At 39.5% G+C, this 25,755-nt stretch overlaps 1 protein-coding gene across 1 annotated transcript; it reads right to left on the bottom strand.

The window, feature by feature from the left end:
- Positions 1 to 208: 208 nt before the first annotated feature.
- On the bottom strand, positions 209 to 10,685 carry LOC131936629 (barH-like 1 homeobox protein). The gene is made up of 4 exons (XM_059293695.1): positions 10,375 to 10,685; positions 3,314 to 3,545; positions 1,682 to 1,799; positions 209 to 750 (listed from the first exon to the last, which is right to left on the bottom strand). The coding sequence occupies exons 1-4, from the start codon at positions 10,553 to 10,555 to the stop codon at positions 574 to 576; spliced, it is 708 nt and encodes a 235-aa protein (XP_059149678.1). The 5' UTR covers positions 10,556 to 10,685; the 3' UTR covers positions 209 to 573.
- Between the last annotated feature and the right edge of the window lie 15,070 nt (positions 10,686 to 25,755).

The following is a 25,755-nucleotide window of genomic DNA, read 5'->3' on the forward strand; positions in this document are numbered from 1 at the left end:
CTGACCCATTGACCATCCTGTAGGTCTCTTGACCTGACCCATTGACCATCCTGTAGGTCTCTTGACCTGACCCATTGACCATTCTATAGGTCTATTGACCTTGCTCATTGACCATCCTGTAGGTATATTGACCTGACATTGACCATCCTGTAGGTATATTGACCTAACACATTGACCATCCTCCCAGGATATCATTACGCCCCAGCGAAAGTCTGTACCTACACCCTAGGAGTGTAAACACTAGAACAACATGTATGCTGTACAGTCTTTGGTTGCAGTTCTCTGTAGTGTAGGACATTAAAAAACGTCACATTGCTTCTATTGTTAGTCTCTCACCAAAATCTCCGCAGTGAGACTTTTGACCAAAACGTTTAAATACCTTGAACAAAAACTTGACAGTAAAGTTCTTGACCTTAGTGCGTTGTTCTGGCATTGTTTGATGAGACTAATTAACTTTAACCAATCAAGGCTTCTTAAGATGGAAATCCTTGCGTTGAGTGCACTGGCGTCTTGTATACATTTGAGTCCAATAGAGACCAAGCCTCCAGTAGCTTTAGCGGCCATTGTTCATCTTCAACCTCGGTTCTCTGTGGGGTACAAAGATGGCGAACTTTGAACCGGAAGTTGACTGACGTGCTGTTGCAAGCCGTGAATAAACATCCGGGGCAGCAGCGGCCGGTGAGCGGGCGCCATTGAGTTCTCTGGGTTGCGGAAGTAGAGAGCGTCTAGATTTGAGAGGATGGCTGCTGCCTGAAAGGGGGGAGTCAAAAGAAACACACGTTTGAAAGTGGCGGGGATCGATAGGTAAGAATTAAGTAAATTAATGAATGAGATTAATTAATGCGTAAATAGCACCATCACGACAAACTCGTTTTGAAAAATGAAATTTGGTTTGCAGAGTGAAGAATAGGTTTGAATGTTAATTTATTCTGTTTAATCAATTTAATCTTGGGGAATGATTGAGTTTGAACGTGGCTGTCTAGTGCAGACGTTGGTTTCTATTATCAGCCAAAGCGGGTTTAAGTTAATTGTAATTTACCGTATTTTGATGAGATGCAATTAAGCAATGCTAATTTTCATCAAAATACTAGATTTACCATATAAAAAAAAACATTAAGTTCAATATCTTCAAATTTTAAATGCTAAAAGTATTTATTCATGTTGGTTAACTTATGACTTATGTAGATATACATTGTTAAACTAAGTCAGGAGTTCCTATTCCACGTGTATGGAAATATTTTATAATAAAGGCAAAAATTTTCAAACAATTAAGAAATGTTCACTTTCGGACCTTTGGGGATTGTGGGGCAGTTGAAATAGAGTTCACCTGTTTCTGCGACCTCGGCATATGAAGTAGTAGTGTGTTCAGCACCATGCCCAGCCGCCTTTACTTTCCCAACGATCAGTACCCATCAGAGCTGGGTGGACTCAGGGAAGTGCCACGACGAACCAGGGACTAAAACTCACGACTGTCAGGCAAGCAGGCTCTATCCCCAGTTTAAAGAACAAATCAATTACACAGTGCCTGGTCTGGGGGTGGTAGTTGAACCAGTAGGGGGGGGAGGGGTAACACTCCCCACTTAAAAAAAAATTCTACAGTGCCTCACCTGAGGGTGGTAGTTGAACCAGTAGGGGGGGGGGGTAACACTCCCCATTAAAAAAAAATTCCACAGTGCCTCACCTGGGGGTGGTAGTTGAACCAGTAGGGGTTGGTCTGCAACATCCTCTGTACAGCGGCGTAGTTGCCTGCCTCAGCCAGCAACTCAAGACCTACAGCTGTCTGACGCTTCCACTTGGTTCTAGAGAGACATTATGGGATCGTCCATTAGTACAGTGTTAAACAGACATTATGGGATCGTCCATTAGTACAGTGTTAAACAGACATTATGGGATCGTCCATTAGTACAGTGTTAAACAGACATTATGGGATCGTCCATTAGTACAGTGTTAAACAGACATGATAGGATAGTCTATTAGTACATGACATAGATTTAAAAGGACAAAAACTTAGCCAGAAAGATATATAATTAAAAAACGAGCAACGCTCGTGTTATAATGAGTATTTTGATTAGTGTGACGTAGGTTTGGTAAGCTGAACAAATTCTAAACTAACAAATGTCAATTAGGCTACCATATCTTCATCATGATAAAAAAAAAACTAAACAAGTTTAAAAATAATTGAAACTAGGCTAAAATATCTTATCTAAAACAAGGCTCAAATATCTGAAACTAGGCTAAAATATCTGAAACTATACTAACATCTAAAACGAGTATTGCTAATCTAATCTATGTGTGGTTTTGCTAATCTCTAGCAAATATTGCTTTGTGTTTTGATAATCTCTAGCAAGTACTGCTTTGTATTTTGCTTTATAAATTGTCGGTTCCATTATACACATTAAACAGCTTTGGCAGACCCTCCTGTTGCAAAACAAACCCTGTCACTAACCCTTATTATAAGATCCTTGCTACTGACCCCTATGACAAGACCCCTGCCACTGACCCTTACGATAAGATCACTGTGACTGATCCTTATGATAAGACCCTTGTCACTTACCCCTATGATCAGACCCCTGTGACTGACCCCTGTCATAAGACCCATGTGACTGACTAAGATAAGACCCCGTGACTGACCCCTTTGCTAAAACCCCTGCCACTGACCCCTATGATGACCCCTGTGACTGACCCCTATGCTAAGACCCCTGCCACTGACCTCCTGTTCTGGTACCAGGTCTTGACCTACGTGTCGGTCAAGTTGAGTTTGGCTGCCAGTTCCATCCTGACCCCTACGATAAGACCCCTGTGACTGACCCCTATGATGACCCCTGCCACTGACCCCTAAGCTAAGACCCCTGTAACTGACCTCCTATTCTGGTACCATGTCTTGACCTGCGTGTCGGTCAAGTTGAGTTTGGCCACCAATTCCATCCTGTCCCCTAAGCTAAGACCCCTGTGACTGACCCCTATACTAAGACCCCTGTAACTGACCTCCTGTTCTGGTACCATGTCTTGACCTGCGTGTCGGTCAAGTTGAGTTTGGCCGCCAGTTCCATCCTGACCCCTATGCTAAGACCCCTGCCACTGACCCCTATGCTAAGACCCTGTAACTGACCCCTATGATATTACCCTATGCTAAGACCCCTGTAACTGACCTCCTGTTCTGGTACCATGTCTTGACCTGCGTGTCGGTCAAGTTGAGTTTGGCCGCCAGTTCCATCCTGACCCCTATGCTAAGACCCCTGCCACTGACCCCTATGCTAAGACCCTGTAACTGACCCCTATGATATTACCCTATGCTAAGACCCCTGTAACTGACCTCCTGTTCTGGTACCAGGTCTTGACCTGCGTGTCGGTCAAGTTGAGTTTGGCCGCCAGTTCCATCCTGTCCTGCACGCTGAGATATTTCTGTCTCTCAAACGTCTTCTCCAGGACCGACAGCTGGTGGTCAGTGAAGGCTGTCCGGGCTTTCCTCGGCTTCTTCGTCTTGATGAGCAGGGGGGAGGAGCTGGAGCTACCCCGCTTGGTGGGGGACCTCTCGTCGTTGGAGTCTGTGGGGGGAGGAGAGGAGGGTGAGGATAGATTGTGGGGGGGGGGGGGAGAGGGTGAGGATAGATTGTGGGGGGGGGGGGGTTAGGATAGATTGGTGGGGGGGGGGGGAAAGAGGGTTAGGATAGATTGATTGGGGGAGAGGAGGGTTAGGATAGATTGGGGGGGGGGTAGGAGTAGGATAGATTGGTGGGGGGAGAGGGGGTAGGATAGATTGGTGGGGGGGGGTTGGATTGAGGTGATGTTACAGGCCTGTTAAACCCAGGACAGTTAAAGTAAAAAGTGCTTAGAGAGATGATAAAGCTGCGAAGACGGAATGCGTATATTAAAGATCAATCGAAAAGGAATTGAAAAGGTCTGGAATAAGGTGGTCTAGATGAAAGACAATATAGGTGACTGGAGTTAGCAGTAGAAATCGTGATCTTAATTTTTAGGAGACGAACATTGGCGACTTGCACACACACACTCAAACACACACATATACACTCAAACACATAAACACACACATACAAAGAGTCCCACAAGGCACGTGCACTTACAAATGAAATAAAACACCGCACACATCAATATAGCATTAAACACACACAACACACCTTATAACACCAACTATACACATACAAACACAACACTAATCACAGACAACATATTCTATAATACCAAACATACACACCAGCTCACCTCCCACTCCCACATATTCACACATTGGAATCGATCAACCCAGGAACATTGAACAGATTTGTGACAGGACTAGCCAATAAACACATAGCGGGCCTTTGTTCTCTAATTACATCTCCATACCCTAAGCTTCAGGCATTGTTCTGGTCTATGCCGTGTTAATCTAGACCGATAATCCCGACAGACGTGACGATACTAATCTCATATTGTTCTAATCTATTGATGCTAACGCTAATGATCAGCGGTGGGTTACAAAAAACAATCTTTAGTTGTATTTGGGTAGATTAATCCCACCCCTTACGTTTTAATTTCGTTTTTCATAAAAATAATTTAAAAATATTGTATAAAGACATAGATTTAGGCATGAAGTAGACTTGATAAAAACTTAGTTAAGAGGTATGGTTGAAAATGATTTAGCTGTAAGGTATGGAAGGTAATTCAGGTGTGGTTGTTGAAGATTTAAGTATGATGTAGGCTTGATAGACTTGGTCAAGGATGCGAGCAGAATCGAACATGTGGTTAGTAAATCAGAGGCGTAGCGACCCTTCCAGGCGCCCGGGGACAAACTTTCAATTTGGCGCCCCACCCCCATATATTTTTTTTATATTTATAATAACTGCAGCTAAAATGAGCTTTTAATTTTTTTCCAACACATTTTGGCGCCCCCTACGGTCGGCGCCCGGGGACACATTTACCCCCCGCACCCCCCCCCCCCCCCCGCTGCGCTTCTATAGTAAAAAGAAATTCTATTCCATTAAAATAAATGTTCTGCAAAGCATCTGATGCGGAAAAAATCTTAACCTGTGTCCCCTTTGTCGGGATTATGAAACCTCTCAGCTTGATTTACCGGAAGGTTGTAAAAGACCAGGGTAAAGTTGATATAATTTTTAGTAATAAGGTAATGTTGACTTCTAGGTATGAGGTAGAGTTGATAGAACTTGAAGTGTGAGTTAAGATTACAACAGACATGTTGTTTGCTGCAGTGGTAAACAGGCGCACGTGTTGTTTGATGTCGTGTAGGTGAGTATCACGTGAAAACCCCTGGGGACAGGGGTGGGGGGGGAACTGCTCGAGCATCTGTTTATTTAATTGCTCTGCTTGATTTGTCCTAATCACATCGGAGGTGTGAAGTCAAGAACAACACCTGGTAATATGTGGGTTGTTCACCCTCCCCCTCCCTCCTCCCCGCACATTATACTCACGGTGCAGCGACCATACATGGTAACACAATCTAACACAAACCGGCCATATGGCTCTAGCCCGCGAACCGACAACCGCCTCGCAAGCTCGCACTTTACCCAGCCATTTGACTCCACTAGACGGGAAAACAAATGCTCGATTTGAAATCGGAAATAGGTTATTATGTACCGGCGATCGCCTGATTGGGGCTGATTGTTTCTCAACTGGCACTTTAAAACGCAACAGCTTGTACGGCTGGGAGTCAAACATTGCGGACTGCCCGCTTAAAACGGAAATCTCCGCTAACTCGCGAGATTTGGTTACCGCAATGGCCGGCGAGATTTGAAAAAGCCCGTGTTTTAAAATTCTTGTAGTGGAGGCGCGCGACGGATGATTGTGTGACGGATGATTGTGTGACAGATGATTGGGTGACGGTGCCCGGGGGGTGAGCGAACATGTCTTTAGCATTAGGCCCCGGGGGAGAAATGAAATGTAGAGCTTGAACATAAGACGGTGGGGGGGGGGGGGGAAGAGGAGCCTTGCCCAGTGCTGTTCGTTGGCTGTTCTGTCGGCTGTTCGACTGAGAACAATCTATTTGAGGTGGGGGTGGGGGTGGGGGGGGGGGGGGGTGACGGAAGAAATATGATGTCTGGGCGTAAAGATCCACTAACAAATTTAATTTGACAATAATTTTAACAAAGTGGGAAATCTCAGCCATATTTTAAAGTGAACTGGATATTTTTTTAATGTTTTTCCTCAGCCATTTTTGAAAATGGTAAACTGTTTAAGGGTGGAAGGAGGGGGGGGGGGGGGTGTTGATTGAGGTAGGGACAATATATAACCTTTTCTAAATGTCATATGTCATATTTTGACATTGTATCCGCTACCCCTAAGAGGCACATTTAACATATAACAAGTAGCCTGTAATATAGACTACAAATGTGGATGGAACTAGACTGATGTCTATTTGATGTACGATTCTATCCGATTCTTTACACGTTATTTGGGGAGTGATAGTGTGTCATTTGCTAGAAATATTAGGACAATATTAAATACACTTTTATTTACTGGGTAAGGTTTCCCTTTCAAACCTGACGGTCTATGGGGCAAGTGAAGTAGAGTTCACTTGTTTCTGTGCTCTCGGCATATGAAGAGATAGTGTGGTCAGCACTATGCCCAGCCACCTTTACTTTCCCTAACGTGTGTTAGGTACCCATCAGAGTTGGGTGGACTCAGGGACGGTCTACTGCCTTGAACCCGGATTCGAACTCTAGACTAACGGGTTAGCAGTCCAGCTCTCTACCGCTAGACCACTCTACTAGGTAGGCAGGCCTTTAGATGTCAAAAATTTGTGAGGAATTTAATTTTAGAAGTCAAAACTCAGAAATTGATTGTTGAGCGCTTGCTTATTTCGTCCTTTTATTATTGACTAGGGGTCAACGGTATCTAGTTAAAAACATTAGCAAAATATTTTTTTACTCACATCATGGAGCCGAAATAAATAACGTAGGTATTAGAAATACTGGGAGAACGACATTATTTCTTATTAGGGTGGCCCATTTGTGGGAAGTTGACTATTCTTTCATGGTGGGATTTGAGTGATTTCAGTTATGAGGGCTTTGAGAGTAATTTTTTAATGAGAGATTTGAGAGTATTTTGTTATGAGGGATTTGATAGTATTCTGTTATGCGGGTGGTAAAAGCGCGCATGCGCAGACGTGGCCGTGAAATGTGTCGCCATGTTGTTTGAGCAGGCCACCACCTCTGATTACGTGATTAGCGGGCTGGTTTTAGCGGGAGGGACGTGTGAAGGAAGCTGATGTTGGCTTGTTTTGATTTGATTTATCTGGCCATCGTCATTTGGGCGATCAAAGGTGGCGGCGTGATCAGGCGTGGTGTTTTGGGGCAGTGATATTGGTGTCAGATGGTGTTTTGGGTGTATGACGTAGTGATATTGGTGTTTGGTGGTGTGTTGGGTGTTTATTACGCGGTGATATTGGAGTCAGATGGTGTGTTTGGTGTTTATGACGGAGTGATATTGGTGTTTGGTGGTGTGTTGGGTGTGTATGACGTAGTGATATTGGTGTCAGATGGTGTGTTTGGTGTTTATGACGGAGTGATATTGGTGTTTGGTGGTGTGTTGGGTGTGTATGACGTAGTGATATTGGTGTCAGATGGTGTGTTTGGTGTTTATGACGGAGTGATATTGGTGTTTGGTGGTGTGTTGGGTGTGTATGGCGTAGAGTTTTGGTGTCAAATGCTGCGTTCGGTGTTCATAACGTAGTGATATTGGTGTTTGGTGGTGTGTTGGGTGTTTATTACGCGGTGATATTGGTGTTTGGTGGTGTTTTGGGTGTTCATGATGCAGTGATATCGGTGTCAGATGGTGTTTGGGTGTTCATGACGCGGTGATATTGGTGTGAGATGGTGTGTTGGGTGTGTATGACGTAGTGATATTGGTGTTAGATGGTGTGTTGGGTGTTCATGAAGCGGTGATATTGGTGTTAGATGGCGTGTTCGGTGTTTATTGAGCAAAATCTTTCCCAGTAGTAAGAGTTTGACAATTATTTTTCCCAATATGTTAAGTAATATTGAATAACTTCTATTTGACAACAGTGTATATATATATATATATATATATATATATATATATATATATATATATATATATATATATATATATATATATACAATAGCCAGCGCGTGCTCAGTAAACCACAAACCGCCCATCCCATCCCCCCCCCCTCTATCTTTGAATCCGATTACTACAGATATCAACAGATTACATTCCCCGTGTCAGGAATTCGAAATTTATTTTTCCCCGTATGTTGCGATGGAATAACTTCAATGTTCGTTTAATCACCGCATTAGTGCTGTTTATCCGTGGCGAGCCACTTGAAAGTCGAGAGGTAAAGATTAAATTTAGCGCGAGCAGATGATCATGTGACCTCACTGAAGTTTTCAGGATGGCGGATTAGTCGGGGAAAACTTGGACAATTTGACTTGCGGATTATCGCAGGATGGGGATTATCTCCCTTGTTAAATGTGACGGTGAAAAAGTAAAAGATTGGAAAAATCGTTTGGGATTTGGAGGGTTAAAGGGTATCAATAGGAGTGTTTAGAAAAGGTTGAAATCGTTGAGGGTAACTCGTGGTAGAAAGGTGGGGACGACGCACGAGGGGGATTATGTTGGATGGAGAGTTGTAGTTGAGTCAAATTTACATAATGGTTCAAGTGAGAAGTTTTAGGGAGCAGGACATAGCCAGGTTGGGATTAGTGAAGTTGGATTACTGAAGTTTGGATTAGTGAAGTCTGGATTAGTGAAGTTATTTTAATTGAAAAAATTAAAAACCTAAGTACACTTTTAATCCGACAGTTTCAGGCTTGCAAAAATCGAAAAGACTGTATTATAGTCTGATTTGGTTCTTTTCAGTCAGCTAATAACGGTATTGGTATTTATTATTTTTGAAGAGATTGTAAACGACATTGTCGACGTTAGTGAAATTTAACATTCTTTATTTGAATAAAAAACTTCATTTATTTTTCGTAAGCTTAAACTTGAATGTTAAAAAATGGTAAGTTACAAGAAATTGAATTAGTAAATTGAGCATTATTTCTAAAGTAGTTTCATGGATTGTATCGAACGATATCCATTATATTTTGTTGACAAGATGAAGGTCAAATAAACGGTTCCCAGAAAAATGCGCAGTCGGAAAACTGCGCATCGGAAAACTGCGCATCGGAAAACTGCGCATCGGAAAACTGCGCATCGGAAAACTGCGCAAACAGAAGAAGACGCAAATAAAAAAAAAAAAATCATAAAAAACGTTTTAATAACAAGCTTTTATGTAATAATGCACTAAAAAGTAGAAAATAAATTATAGACTACTATTTAAATAACTATAAAGAAAAGCGTGGGTCACTTTAGTATATATTGGATACCTTTACTAATGTTAAGGAAGACACCCACGCTTTTCTTTATAGTTATTTAAATAGTAGTCTATAATTTATTTTCTTATTTTTAGTGCATTATTACATAAAAGCTTGTTATTAAAACGTTTTTTATGAATTTTTTTTTCAGTACTTTACATGTTTTATTTACATTGGAGTTACATGACTAAAAACCATTGCGCGCCTACTGAACGTGATGTCGCAGCCATTTAACGTGATGGCGCAGCTATTGAAGGTGATGACGAGTGTGGTGTGGTTGGATAGACATGCCTACTAATTCGGTCCAAATTTTAATTAATTCATAAAAAAATTATTAGGCATCCAATTGAGTCAAATTTAATTTCAGATTGCATTGTCTTCATGTCTTGACCCACGTGCCAAATGTGAATCGTATCGGTCAAGTAGAAGTTTCCGAATTTTCTTTCACTCCGGGGTTTCGGTCTAGACAGACTGTCGAGGAAGTGAGTTAAATAAAAGCTTGTAACAAATTATACTAGTGAACTTTAATTTGTCTCATTAAGTTGAAATAACATGTAGTCACTCTTTGTAAAAGTCTATAAATGTTCGAATTAGGAAAACAAAAATGCTTTTCGCACTTTTTTGCGCAGTTAATAGTTTTCCGTTGCACATCTTTCCGGTCACCGAAATAAATATCTCTGCATAGCAAGATATACAATGGGTTGTAAAAATAATTAATGGATAGTTGTTTTCTTTTAAGCTAAAGCAAGGCAATAAAAAATAAATTTAGAATTAAAAAGGTAATTGGATCGTTTAGAGAAAAAAAAATTGTTATTTAGAAGATGAAAGATGTGTTAACACTACGGCTTATGGGTGAGATGAAATAATTTAATCCAAATAGATTTGGGTTTTTGGCTAATTGCATGACGCGTACATTTCGGTTAATATTTAACTCGGAATTGTGGATGACCTTAAGGCAGCCGATTATGACCGGAAAGTTAAAAAAAAACAACTAAAACAGAAGCGACGAAAGCGCGAGGTACCATACTGTGAGACAGAACTGACTTACCGTCATCGTCTGACTCACTGCTGAAGTGGCAGTCGTCGCCGTTGGTGCTGACGTCACCCGCCATCTCATCGTTCATGTCGTCGACGTCCACATCGACATCGTCGTCATCTCGGCCAGTGACGTGTTTGTGCGAGACTTGAGTGAACGTCTGCTTGACGCCTGCGCTCCCATAGGCCGCCATTTTGGAGTTTTCAAGCAAGGAGTTGTGAGCTAAGAGTGGGAGGTGGTGAGCTCTGCCCGTGTCCGGGGTTCTGGGAGCTAAGATGTCCGTTATAAGAAATGACCGTCTAGGGTGAGGGGTTTGTGTTTTGTTGATGAAGGAGGGGTGTGTGGCGTCGGAGGGGTGGGGGGAGTCGGATTTAAGGTTTACTGGGGAGACTGAACTTCGTGGGGAGGAGGATTTGGGGGAGGGAGGGGAAGGGACGGGGGACGGGGGGTGGAGAAAGTTAGGGAAGTGGTAGGGTAGATTTTTCACGCTGGGGTCAGCGGAGAAGTGGGGGAAACGCTTGAAGTATGGGGTGAGGTGGGTGTGGAGGGGGTCACGTGATGCGGGATGGTGCAGACCGAAGGGTTTGAACGAGCTGAGATATTCACTTTCTGGTGGCACCTTCAGGTGTCCTGGGTCTGATACTGGCAGTTTCAGGTGTGGTGGGTATGGTGGACCAGGTTCCGATGTTGAAAAAGCTGAAGAGTCAGGAGAAAGGTTTATGGGTACTTCTGGATCTCGGTTTGTAAAAAAATCACCTCTTTGGCCGGAGTCGGCGCCATCTTTGTTTACTCTATCGAGGTCGCCGCCATTTTTTGTGATGACGTCACTGTGTTCTGAGCCTGATGGTTGGTCCGGGTTCGAGATGACGTCAATGGTTTCGTCATCTGACTGTGTGACGTTGCCAGAGTCTTCGTGGCTGGATGTAGAGATGAGTCTGTGTGGTGTGGACAGAGTTGCCATATTGGCACCACGTGATTGGTTAAATATTGTTTAAGGAAATCTTGTTAGCCTAAAAAGATCACCGTGAAAGTGATTTGTATTCAACTCTCCAAACTGCCTGTTTGCCTTGATGGAGCATTTGGCAGACGACACAAGTTTGCGCTAAACTTCAACTTGCCGATCTGTAAAAAAAAGGAGAAAAAGGTCAGAAAATGTTGACGATACTGGCAGTTCAAAATGGAGAACAAAATAACGCTCTAAGTTTTAAAATAACAATATGTAAAGTCAATCTGAAAAGATAACTCTTCAAAGTTTTAATAATGTAAATAAAGTTAACATCGTTGTTTAACTATTATTTAACATTTTTACAATTCACTTAAAGCTATGATCAAGCGTTGAACTCTCGTCGTAAAAAAAAGCTAAAAAAGTTGATCCGCTGGTATTAAATTCTGTTTCGTTTTATACTTATTATACTTTTTATACTTATACCGAATACAAAAAAAGGTTTATAATGAATATTAAGAGATATTATAGTTACTCTCTATAAAAAAAATCACATAATTAATTGCAGCACTACGGCCTTGTACCAGCTACCGGCTACCGGCTTCGTAGAATGAACCCCAGCCGTGTAGCCTTGTAGCCGTGTAAATGTAAAGTGCCTAGCGTTACACAGTCGATCTCTAGCACTAGATGTTTTTCACGTTCCACAAGAACAATCGATTGACGGGAAAATGTGCTAGTATTTCTTCCATCGATGGGTCAGTCGGTTCAAGGCGGCCGCTCGTTGGGGTGAGTCAGGCACAATGAACCCCCGGGTCTGGTAGTACCCGGGGGGGGGGGGAGCAAAACTTTACACCGAAATGACATCCTGAACGAAGTGATCTGAGGTATGTCGTACCTTAGGTTATTCCGTCTGCTGTTTTATTGAAAGATTCCTCACGGGGAAGTCAAGCGTGAGACGCCACATATAAAAAAAAAAAAAACTCTTCTTGAATGGAGTTAAAAATGTACACACAGTGATAGAAGAATGGAGTAGCTTTAATATGAATAGCTATACGAATTAGCTTGTTTTGTAGGCACGCTATGGCGAAGAAGCCCCCAAGAGCGCCCCCCCCCCCCTCGCCTGGGTTCCTCAAGTGCAAGCCCGGCCCTGAAGAGCCCCCTACACGCGCGTAGACAATCTGCAACAATGCGATCTATTACTCGCAAGTTCATAGAACCGACTTAGTGATATATTCATACGCGGCTAACACTTTACACAAAACGTTTTTGAACAAAATAGTCCCCGCGTGGAGAGAGAGGACGCTACTGCGAGCCCGGGTCAAAGCGATCGCGGCGTCCTTCGATCAACAAATAACTACTTGGGAATCATGCGAGTTATTTATCATTATTATTAAAAAATAAATCGCGAAAGGGTGAAAACACGGCGTGGTTGAAATCGCCGCTTGACTAACTAACTTTCCGCCCGGGCTTTTATTAACCCCGCCACAAAATACTTTTGGAGTGCGGGCATAGAAAAGTATCAAGAAGACTGTGGTTCCCCGACTGCATACTCGGTCACCTCCGTTGGCGCGGGGGTCTTGTCGGGTAGAGTGCAGGGTGCCGGCGTGAATGGGGACCCAACTAATCCCGAAAACCGTCGTTACCCCGTGAATGTGCACTAAGGTACCCGGGGACGTCTATTGTGGTGTTGTTTTATTTTTTTATTTTTAAATTTAATTTTTTTTTTACCAGCGTTGAAAAATATGTATTGCTAGTTTTACGGATTAGTCGGTCAGTAGGGGCGATATGGGGAAGGTGAAAGATTGAGGGGGTGGGGAGTGGGGGGGGGGGGGGGGGGTGAAATGCCAGGGAGGTGAAAGTTTTGGGGTGGCTGAGACAGCGTGGAGGAGGGGGTTGATTGTTGTAAAGGTTGATTAAGAAGGGGGTTGGGTATTGTGAGGGTAGGAGTTAGAGCACACGTTCTGTATTGTCATGGGAATCTGGAGTTTATGGAATCAAATACTTCGGTTATGACACATCGCAGTCAACGGGTGGGGGGGGGGGGGGGATGAGGAGGTATGACTAGTTGGACTATTTGACATACATATGTAGACAATGTGTCATAGGTCGAACTCTAGACTCTAGCCGACAGCTGTAGGAACATACCTAATCTGTTTGATAGATTAATAAGGAACATACTGGATTTCTTCCATAGTTTAGTTCAAGGTATTTAGGACAATTATTCGACAGATTTTGATGAGGTTGTTGACTGGCCAATGTTACAGCTAACCCATTCAACAATCGCACTTAGTGGCCAATGGTCCAACATTTATGTTGGCCAATGGTCCAACATTTATCTGGCCAATGGTGCAACATTTATCTGGCCAATGGTCCAACATTTATCTGGCCAATGGTCCAACATTTATCTGGCCAATGGTCCAACATTTATCTGGCCAATGGTTCAACATTTATCTGGCCAATGGTCCAACATTTATCTGGCCAATGGTCCATATTTATCTGGCCAATGGTTCAACATTTATCTGGCCAATGGTCCAACATTTATGCTGACAAATGACCTAACATACTTGCTGACCAACTGACTAAAATATATACTAGCAAAAGGTTCATCATTGTTGACAAAATACAACATTTGATGATTAAATACAACATTTGATGATTAAATACAACATTTGATGATTAAATACAACATTTGATTAATAATTACAACATTTGATTAATAATTACAACATTTGACAGCTAAATTCAACATTTGATGACTAAATACTTTTGATGACTAAATACATTTGATGACTAAATACATTTGATAACTAAATACATTTGATGACTAAATACAACATTTGATAACTAACTACAACATTTGATGATTAACTACAACACGTTCAGTACAAAAAGATGTGAAACCATTGAGTTCAGAGTTCACGATACAACTGGGCATACAACACTTGTATAAAACTAGGAATAAAGAACGAATACTGACGGAACAAAACATGCTAGTTAACGTGAAGCCGTACATTGTTTGAATATGTTGTAACTGCAACATTGACTTGTCATTGAGGTTCTAGTGATAGTTTTGTCATTGCATTATGTTTATTTATTTAAATTATTTTTACTCATTATTTTTCCTTTAGTTATTTTTGCTAAAAGCCTACTTATCTTTGCTTTAATTATTTTTAATCTAATTACTTTTTGTTCTATTTTTTTTTTGCTATTGCAATATTAAAATTTAATGTAAATATTTTTGCTCTACTTTTGTCGCTCTAATTATTTTTACCTTATTTTTTTGCTTGAATTTTTTTTTGCACTAATTATTTTTGCTTGAATTATTTTTGCTCGAATTATTTTTGCTCTAGTTTTTTTTCCTCTAATTATTTTTGCTCTAGTTATTTTTCTTTAATTATTGTGGCACTAACTATTTTTGCTCTAGTTGTTTTTGCTTCAGTTATTTTCTCTATAGTTTTTTTTTCTTATTGTTATCTCTATTTGTCAAAAGTTGTCCTAAAGAAGTCAAGATTTAATGTCAACAAATTAATTGTTGACTTAGTGTAGGAAAGTTGACACTGGTCAACACAAATTATTTAAATCTTAAGTCAAGATGTGGGTTTTGTCAATAAAAGTGGCAAAATTGTATCGTAAAATGTTGACATTTTTGAACAAGAATAGCACAATTGAGATTTTGGGCAAACTTTGAATAACATTCATGCGATTAATCGAACAGTGATTGAATGGGTGAATGATGGTGGATGTTGTTGTTTTGTATGAACAATATTCATTGTTCTGTTGGGTTCTCTTTTAGCGCGAGAAATCGATTGTATGTAGGCATTGTGTTGAAAGTGGTCCCAATGTTTGTCCTCTCTCGTATTGATTGGTAAGTCTCGCATGTTTAGGAGTGCTTTGTTGGTGGTAGTCAAGTTTTAGTTGAGTGCTAGTCGAGTGCTGATCGAGTGCTGATCGAGTGCTGATCGAGTGCTGATTGAGTGCTGGTCTATTTGATGTAATGATGTAAACACTGTGGTGCTTTGCTAATGTTTGTTTCGGTGGCACCACAACAGTGACAAATCCTTGCAATTTAAAAAAAAAATTTCTATACGACGTGTAATGATGTCACTACTATGTAAACACTTGCAATCAAATCGCTGTAGGGACTTCAAGTTTTTAAATTAACTTAGTGAGTGTAATTTAAATGTTAAGTTATGACCAGCTTTAGACAGTTAGCAGTTATTTTAAATGTTTTTCGTGATTTTTAAGTAAACAAAACAAGAAGTTCGAACACACTATCAGCACGGTAATTTAGACATATGTTATCATCTATGTGTTGTAGACTGAAGGCATATATAACCCAAAATGTGTTTTTTTTAGTGGGGTGGGGGTAAGATTGTTCCAAATATAGTGATTATCAACTAGTTTTTTTTTTTAAACGGCAAACACGATTATTTTATTTCAAATTTGATAATTGTAGTGTAAATTTTCAAATGGTTTCAATAAATGAGTTCTTTCTAATTCTCCCCCCCCCCCCTACCTCCCACCGTCTTTGCTTTGTTAAAGTATGGCGCAAATGATTACTTCAAATATATATATATATATATATATATATATATATATATATATATATATATATATATATATATATATATATATATATATATATATATATATATATATATATATATATATATATATATATATATATATATATATATATATTTAAGTAAAGTTTAGGCAATTGTTGCGTTTAGTTTAAGAAAAACTTAAGTATAATTTAGGTAAATCTCGGGTATGGTAAATCTCAGCTAAGAAACACCCGATCAAACAAGGATTAAAAAATCAAACCTTACTGGGTATTTGTTTTCAAATTATTCTTACAACACTACTACCACCACTACTATACAACAACAACAACTACTACTACACAACAACACCAACATTAACTACTACTACTACTACTATTTCCACTGATAACTAATTTTTGTTTAATACATTTTTTATAAATTTATTAATGTAATAATAACTAAAATAAATAATAATAATTATAATAATGTAAAAAGTAATAATAGTCCTATAATAATAGTGATAATAATAATAATAATAATAATAATAATAATAATAATAATAATAATAATCACACTAATAATAATAATAATAATATTATTATTATTATTATTAGTGTGATTATTATTATTATTATTATTATTATTATTATTATTATTATTATTATTATTATTACTATTATTATTATTATTATTATTATTATTATTATTATTATTAAAAATAATTATTAAAGATTTAACAAAGATATAGCCTTTACAAAGTGAAGGCTAATTAACAAAAGAGAGTAGTTGGTTCTGATACCATTCATGTGCAGTTTATACACATGTTTATGATACGAATAATACACCGATGGTTATATCAGCTACTCTACTGTAACGTATACCATAACTTATGACTATGCCGTGAATACAAGAGTAGCGAGAAATGGCCGGGACCATGGTTAGACAAGATCTGTTAGAAAATAGATACACTCTAACTCCAGATAGACGGCATTGCCACTTGACATTAGTTAGGTAGAAATGTTGGCAGTCTAGACTAAAGTATAAATCGCTGTTTGTTTTCATACATATGTTACGGTTTCTAATTTGGAGAGTAAGATTTCGAAAATACGAGGATGTTAGTGGAACTGGTTAAAAACACATAGAGCTATATGTTAATTAGAAAACCTCATTAACTATTTGGTTTAATTTTACCGAGGTCATATATAATTAATCTCCTTACCTTGTTAAAACATGTTGACCTATAATCTTAGCCGTAACCATAACACACAAGAACTAAACTTCGAAGCGTCCAGAGAAAGAAGTATTTGTCTCTGTTTTACTTCCCACTACTTACAGTGTCTATAGAGGGATGGTGTAATACAATGTGAGTTGGTGTGGTATAATGTGGTAGGGCTGTGGCATGAGATACCTAACCACATCAGCCAACACATGACCATGTCTGGTATACAGACCTTATTTAATATAAATATAACTAAAACTATATTATGTTGAATTAACTGAAACCTAAATCACCAATTTTTAACTGACCCATTAACGCTTAAAGATAATTATATAACTTGTAGAGATAATTATATTACTTGTAAAGATAATTAATTATATAACTTGTAAAGATAATTATATAATTTGTAAACATAATTATGTAATTTGTAAAGATAATTAAAACTAATAGGGCTCTTATGTTTTTAATAATCTATTTCATGTTCAGAATGAATCGCCTATTGTACACACATGAATCTAAAAAATAATTATAATCTAACGGCGTATTTTCATAAATAGGGCTATTACAATTAAATTACATTTTTATTGAAATAAGCCTAAATATCGTAATTTAATTAACATTTTATTTAAATTAATTTTACATTAACGCATAAGTCCGTGATTAGAATATTTAATAAAGAAAAAAAAAACCGGAGGCACCTCACCAAAAGTACGAGATGAATGGCCTGCAACACGACAAAAGTCTGGCAACATGGACCCTGCTAGACAATATGTCTTGCAGGGTACAATGGCCACCAATGTTGTGACTAGACCCAGGCGTTCGTTGAGATTCTGCCCGACAATTTTTGTGTTAAATAATTTTTTTTTAATACAACAACCACTGCTTTGCCGCGTGAAAGAAAATGCAAATTAATTTTTGGGTGGCATTTAGATTAAAAATGATTTCAATAAGGCGCTGGTTGATCTACAACGAGAAGTTGGTCGTTGAATTTGAATGAAAATAGGAACTATGAGATTGAAGCGAAGATTTGAAAATGTTAATAAGAATAATAAAACCAGGAATAAAATAGGCGTACCGTGAATGGTTGTAGGTAATGGGTAGACTAATAAGTTCCCGGGTGTGAAGAAGGTTTTATAAATCCACCAAGCAGTCGCTCTGTGTGTTAGGAGATTCGTGTAGAGGATGGTCTTAAAACGGTAGTTCAAACACTGTTTGGTTCATGCCTTTGTTGTTGCGTTAGTTATAGATGGTGTGGGGGTGGGGGGTGCGGTATCCCTACCCTCGCATTAATAATCCATTCGGTGACAATAGAGGTCCCGAGGGGTAGGGGGAGTGTTCATTGTCAGGGGCGACACGGGGCTACGGGCGGTGGTGTTGGGCCGTGGGGCTGGCCCCGCCCACAAACGGTAGACCCGGGTGACGGGCGCCCCAATCATGCACAGTCGAGCGGGGGAGGGAAGCCAAGCGAGGCTGGGCAGGCGAGAAGGGGGACGGTTTAACGGCTGACGTGGCCTGCCACTCGCCCGGCTAACGTCTGCCTGCGACGCTCCACCGCCATTGGCCGGGGTGGGCCCCGTGTTTCCCTCACCGTGTCCGCGCGTCTCCCTTTTTCAGCTTTTAGCGCGCAACAAAAGACGCAGGTCCAGTAGGAACCTCTGCGCGATGGTGTCATGGCGTCGGGGCTAATTAATTTCACAAACCGACGAGCGACACCTGCCGGGGTGAATATTTGATCTGAAATTTGATTTGGCTGCAGTTAGAAGTGGGCCGGTGACCCCGTGACGTCATCGGATGGCTGTTGCATCTTTGATGTTGTCAGTGCATGCTGGGAGTCGTGTTTGTTTCGTGGTTTGTGCTCACACGTTTGTCATGCAACACCACCCCCCCCCCCCCCGTGGTGCTCACCTCACACTTTTATCATGCACCACCCCCGGGCTCACAATTTGTATCATACTCCCCCCCCCCCAGTGATCACCTCACACATGTATCATGCACCCACCCACTCCCCCTGCTCACACTTTTATTATGACCGACTACCACCCCCCCCTCCCCCGACATTTGTTTCTTGATTTGTGTTACCATTCTCCCCCTCTCCCCACCCCCATCCAACTCACAATCTTATATTAATAAGACTACTCCCCATTACACAGTTTTAACACACAACTCCCCCCATCCCCACGCCTCAACACTACTACACAGAAATATATTGTCTAGCACATGAAGCCCATGCCAAGATCAGCCCTAATACCCAGTTACAGTCTACGCCAATTACCACTTTAATCCCACCAAACAATTCTTCCCATAACTAGTTGTATTCAATCTAAAATAGCAAGAAAAAGTGAATGACATTTTCGAAACTTACTGTGCATTTGGTAAGATGAAGTAGAGTTTAACTTTTTAGGAGATCTCCGCATTTTAAGGGCTAGTATGTTCAGCACTATGCCCAGCCGCATGTACTTTAACGGTAGTCAGGTACCCACCAGAACTGGGTGGACTCAGGGACGTCTTATGAAATCAAGCCCGTATCCTAACTCGTGGTTTTCGGATTAGCGTTCAAACGCTCTATCATTCGACCACACCATCCCGTCTAAAAATAAACTGAAACAAAATATTTTTACTCTTTTGTTACATGAATAAAACAGTAACACGGAGCAAGAGACGAACTAAACGTTCGTATACCTGATGATATCCTGATGTCGACCTTTTGGTTACACTTACATCTTGAACTTGACACGCCTGCGTGTTATTGTTCTTGTTATAGAAGGGTGTTTTATACACTCTTACACTCGTGTTGCGTACGAGTGCTGTTTATACTACAACAACCATTCTTTCATTAAATACAAATTTAAAAACTCACTCCATTATTTGGATAAAACGAAGTTTTTAGAAATTTTACTCTTTAAAAATATGCATTTATTTTGAAAAATTAAAAAAAAAATCATCCAAGTGTATCTAATAAATAAAGAAATAGAATCATTTTTTCAGGCTTTATTAGCTTGGTTAAGTGGGCGTGGTTTATTTGACGATAGGAAATTTTGAAATCACTTTATGGCGATATGCATTCAGTCATATAGTTATAATATAACGTAGAAATATGTGTAGGTCTCTGTTAGAAAGCAAAATCTTTGTATAGCCCTAAGTTAGACAACCATGTAGCCCTAAGTTAGACAACTATGTAGCCCTAAGTTAGACAACTATGTAGCCCTAAGTTAGACAACTATGTAGCCCTAAGTTAGACAACTATGTAGCCCTAAGTTAGACAACTATGTAGCCTTAAGTTAGACAACTCTGTAACCCTAAGTTAGACAACTATGTAGCCCTAAGTTAGACAACTATATAGCCCTAAGTTAGACAACTATATAGCCCTAAGTTAGACAACTATGTAGCCCTAAGACAACTATGTAGCCCTAAGTTAGACAACTATGTAGCCCTAAGTTAGACAACTGTGTAGCCCTAAGTTAGACAACTATGTAGCCCTAAGACAACTATGTAGCCCTAAGTTAGACAACTATGTAGCCCTAAGTTAGACAACTGTGTAGCCCTAAGTTAGACAACTATGTAGCCCTAAGTTAGACAACTATGTAGCCCTAAGTTAGACAACTGTGTAGCCCTAAGACAACTATGTAGCCCTAAGTTAGACAACTATGTAGCCCTAAGTTAGACAACTGTGTAGCCCTAAGTTAGACAACTATGTAGCCCTAAGACAACTATGTAGCCCTAAGCTAGACAACTATGTAGCCCTAAGTTAGACAACTGTGTAGCCCTAAGTTAGACAACTATGTAGCCCTAAGTTAGACAACTATGTAGCCCTAAGTTAGACAACTATGTAGCCCTAAGTTAGACAACTGTGTAGCCCTAAGTTAGACAACTATGTAGCCCTAAGACAACTATGTAGCCCTAAGCTAGACAACTATGTAGCCCTAAGTTAGACAACTGTGTAGCCCTAAGTTAGCCAACTATGTAGCCCTAAGTTAGACAACTATGTAGCCCTAAGTTAGACAACTATGTAGCCCTAAGTTAGACAACTATGTAGCCCTAAGTTAGACAACTATGTAGCCCTAAGTTAGACAACTATGTAGCCCTAAGTTAGACAACTCTGTAGCCCTAAGTTAGACAACTATGTAGCCCTAAGTTAGACAACTCTGTAGCCCTAAGTTAGACAACTGTGTAGCCCTAAGTTAGACAACTATGTAGCCCTAAGACAACTATGTAGCCCTAAGTTAGACAACTATGTAGCCCTAAGTTAGACAACTGTGTAGCCCTAAGTTAGACAACTATGTAGCCCTAAGACAACTATGTAGCCCTAAGTTAGACAACTATGTAGCCCTAAGTTAGACAACTGTGTAGCCCTAAGTTAGACAACTATGTAGCCCTAAGTTAGACAACTATGTAGCCCTAAGTTAGACAACTGTGTAGCCCTAAGACAACTATGTAGCCCTAAGTTAGACAACTATGTAGCCCTAAGTTAGACAACTGTGTAGCCCTAAGTTAGACAACTATGTAGCCCTAAGACAACTATGTAGCCCTAAGCTAGACAACTATGTAGCCCTAAGTTAGACAACTGTGTAGCCCTAAGTTAGACAACTATGTAGCCCTAAGTTAGACAACTATGTAGCCCTAAGTTAGACAACTATGTAGCCCTAAGTTAGACAACTGTGTAGCCCTAAGTTAGACAACTATGTAGCCCTAAGACAACTATGTAGCCCTAAGCTAGACAACTATGTAGCCCTAAGTTAGACAACTGTGTAGCCCTAAGTTAGCCAACTATGTAGCCCTAAGTTAGACAACTATGTAGCCCTAAGTTAGACAACTATGTAGCCCTAAGTTAGACAACTATGTAGCCCTAAGTTAGACAACTATGTAGCCCTAAGTTAGACAACTATGTAGCCCTAAGTTAGACAACTCTGTAGCCCTAAGTTAGACAACTATGTAGCCCTAAGTTAGACAACTCTGTAGCCCTAAGTTAGACAACTGTGTAGCCCTAAGTTAGACAACTATGTAGCCCTAAGACAACTATGTAGCCCTAAGTTAGACAACTATGTAGCCCTAAGTTAGACAACTGTGTAGCCCTAAGTTAGACAACTATGTAGCCCTAATTTAGACAACTATGTAGCCCTAAGTTAGACAACTATGTAGCCCTAAGTTAGACAACTATGTAGCCCTAAGTTAGACAACTATGTAGCCCTAAGTTAGACAACTATGTAGCCCTAAGTTAGACAACTCTGTAGCCCTAAGTTAGACAACTATGTAGCCCTAAGTTAGACAACTGTGTAGCCCTAAGTTAGACAACTGTGTAGCCCTAAGTTAGACAACTATGTAGCCATAAGTTAGACAACTATGTAGCCCTAACCTAGCCCTATACATACAACTCCAGTATTAAGTTCGACAACTCTGTAGCCCTGAGTTAGACAAGTATGTAGCCCTAAATTAGACAAATATGTAGCCCTAACCTAGCCCTATACATACAACTCCAGTATTAAGTTAGACAACTCTGTAGCCCTAAGTTAGACAACTATGTAGCCCTAACCTAGCCCTATACATACAACTCCAGTATTAAGTTAGACAACTCTGTAGCCCTAAGTTAGACAACTATGTAGCCCTAACCTAGCCCTATACATACAACTCCAGTATTAAGTTAGACAACTCTGTAGCCCTAAGTTAGACAATTATGTAGCCCTAAGTTAGACAACTATGTAGCCCTAAGTTAGACAACTATGTAGCCCTAAGTTATACAACTATGTAGCCCTAAGTTAGACAACCATGTAGCCCTAAGTTAGACAACTAAATAGCCCTAACCTAGCCCTATACTTACAACTCCAGTATTAAGACGCCGATTACGTATGCCTGGTATACACCCCCGCAATAAATTACAATTGATCTGACGTCACCGGACTGAAGTGATCAATCTGCCGCGGTAATTAGAACCACTGATGACCTGATCCGCTCATTAGGGAAGTTCATCAGAGCGTTAGGCCTTGTTACGGCGTCACGGTCCGCTGGTTTTACACGTCGAGTTAATATTCTAATTTACACCTCTAGGGCGTTCGCGGCTGACAAAACTGGAAACAATTTGAAGGTCACGAGTTCGAATCTCTATGGGAAGAAAAAAAAACATTGTCGTGTTGTATGTTTTTGTTGATCATTTATTGGATCTATTGGTGTTTTAATGTGTCTGATTCGGTCATCGTATTCTATTCGAACCATCGGGGTTTTGTAGTCGTTGGGAGCAAATTTATATCGTCTTTGTAGCTTGTACGCTATGGCTATTGATATAGACAAACAATATCCGCTGTGCTTTGTATTCATACACACATAAAACAACTTTCATTTGTCCTGACACATCCGATTATCCGTCAATGTTCTTAAGTTTGCTGACATTGAAGTGGTTTATAATTATAAAATATTTTTTTTTACTTTCTCGTATATACGAAGTATAGAGAAAGTCTTGTAATCGTGCAAAAAAAAAATCGAGATTTTTACAAATCTCGACGTTTTACATCTCACTGATACGGTAAAACATAATTTTGCAATCTTGTCCGTATGTCTGTGTGTCTGTCTGTGTGTCTGTGTGTGTGTGTGTAAACACGATAACTTGAGTACCGTTACAGCTAGGTTGATGACATTTCATATATAAGTATTTTATCAAAATCGTAGATCCGTATCAACATTTGAGCGATTTCCGATAACCGGAAGTTTTACTTTTTCTACTTTGAATTTTTCAAAAGCCTATAACTTGAGTACTATTTCAGATAGATAAATGAAATTTCACGTGTAAGTAAAAGATCTAATTCTCTTCGTTCTGTCAAATTTTGAGTAATTTCCGTTGACGGGAAGTACTAATTTACGCTATTTCCGATTTCTCAAAAACGCATCTAAATTTGTAAAGTACTAATAATATTGCGCACCATTATGAACATCTTTATTCGGCGTTCGCTTGGTGCGCAATACTTTTTTCTATGAGATTCTATTCTATTTTAAAAAGTTTAAGTATTTAAAATGGATTAAAAATCATAACTGTATACCGAGTTCCCATCCCCTGTTGTTTTATATAAGAATATTCGAGACAGTTTAGGGGAGATCACTCCCGGTTTATTTTCTTCTAATAAACGAACCTAATTTTATCTAACCCAAAACAGCCTAATTACACATAGCCTAGCCTAACCTAACCTAGCTTATTTTGTCAAATATGTAGTTTTTTAAAATTAATTTTTGAGCGATTTTCTATAACCAGAAGTGGTACTTACTCTACTTCCGTTTTTTTTTAAAAACTATTAACGTGAGTGCTGTTTTAGTTAGGTAAAATTAATAAATATTATGCGCAGAGTACTTAACTAGTTTTTTTCATAGTTCTCAAAAGTCTTGAGATTTTTAAAAAAAGAAAAATTGCATTATCAAAAGTACATACTAAGAACGTTTGACCTTTAAGTGTTTACTCGAAAGCAGTTTTGTCATCAACTTCTTATTGCTAAAACCATATGCACAGAAAGTTCCATCAAAAACATTACTTTTACAGAGGAACATATGAGAAAATTTAGTGGAGTTCATTCCCGCTTTTTCAAACTATCAAGTCCGATTTTGTAGTTCTGAAGGATATTATTCTCATATTATAATCAATACTTATTTGTTAAATACCAAAAAAAAAGTCTTTAGGAATTAACACACACACACACACTCCACACACACAGACTCAGACACACACACACACACACACACACACACATAACGAGAGTCACTATATATATATATATATATATATATATATATATATATATATATATATATATATATATATATATATATATATATATATATATATATATATATATATATATATATATATATATTATAAAAGAGAAATCAACCATAGTGATTATACTGAACTTTTTCGGGCAAACGGTCGTGAATAACATAAACATTCACTAAAATAAATGCGCTAGGTTAGAGGCATACAACTGACAGTTTTAAAAAATACACGCTGTAATGCATAGGCGCCGAGGTGTGGGTGTGGGGGTGTGTGGGAGATGTGGGGGTCGATGTTGGGGGCGGGGTGCCCCGACGCTAAAATTTCATTCTCCTGTCCACTGAATATCTTGTAAGGGCCGTAACTCTGAGGCCCCGCTTGTGAGACGCAACAACTGTCACACGGCCCAACGTCTCACCCGGCTAGGTTGTCGCCCCTTGTCGTAGCCCGGTTTCCGCTGCAGCTCCACACTTCACATGGGGGAGGTAATAAAGAATAAATACCCGAAAACTATTGTTACCTACCCATTTTAGCGATTTTATTGCAGCTTGTAAGAGTAGGGTTTCTTCCCTTTAAGTAATTAAAAGGTTGAAATTAAAGAAATGTCTCAAATTATAAAACACGTAATGCATTGCATTATTTTTTTTTAAATTATTTTGCGAAAACGTAAAATCGATTTAAAAATCGTTGAACTTTTTATTTAACTTAACTTTTTTTTGTCTGCGTGTCACAAAAACTAAAATCAATTTTTAACCAATTTCTACCATATCGATTTCGTTCAAATATTGCACTTAGATGTATCTCCGAAGACGATGCAACATTAGTTTAATTTCGGTCGATTTAAGTGTAAAACTAGGTAGCTGTGTTCACGAAAGGATCTGCAATCTTTGGATCAAATGTTAGATTATATCAGATTATATAAGAGATTGTAACACAGTTATTT

The sequence above is a fragment of the Physella acuta genome, unplaced genomic scaffold (assembly GCF_028476545.2).
Source record: "Physella acuta isolate Inbredline_101_S28 unplaced genomic scaffold, ASM2847654v3 ptg000182l, whole genome shotgun sequence".
Taxonomy (NCBI): Eukaryota; Metazoa; Mollusca; class Gastropoda; family Physidae; genus Physella; species Physella acuta.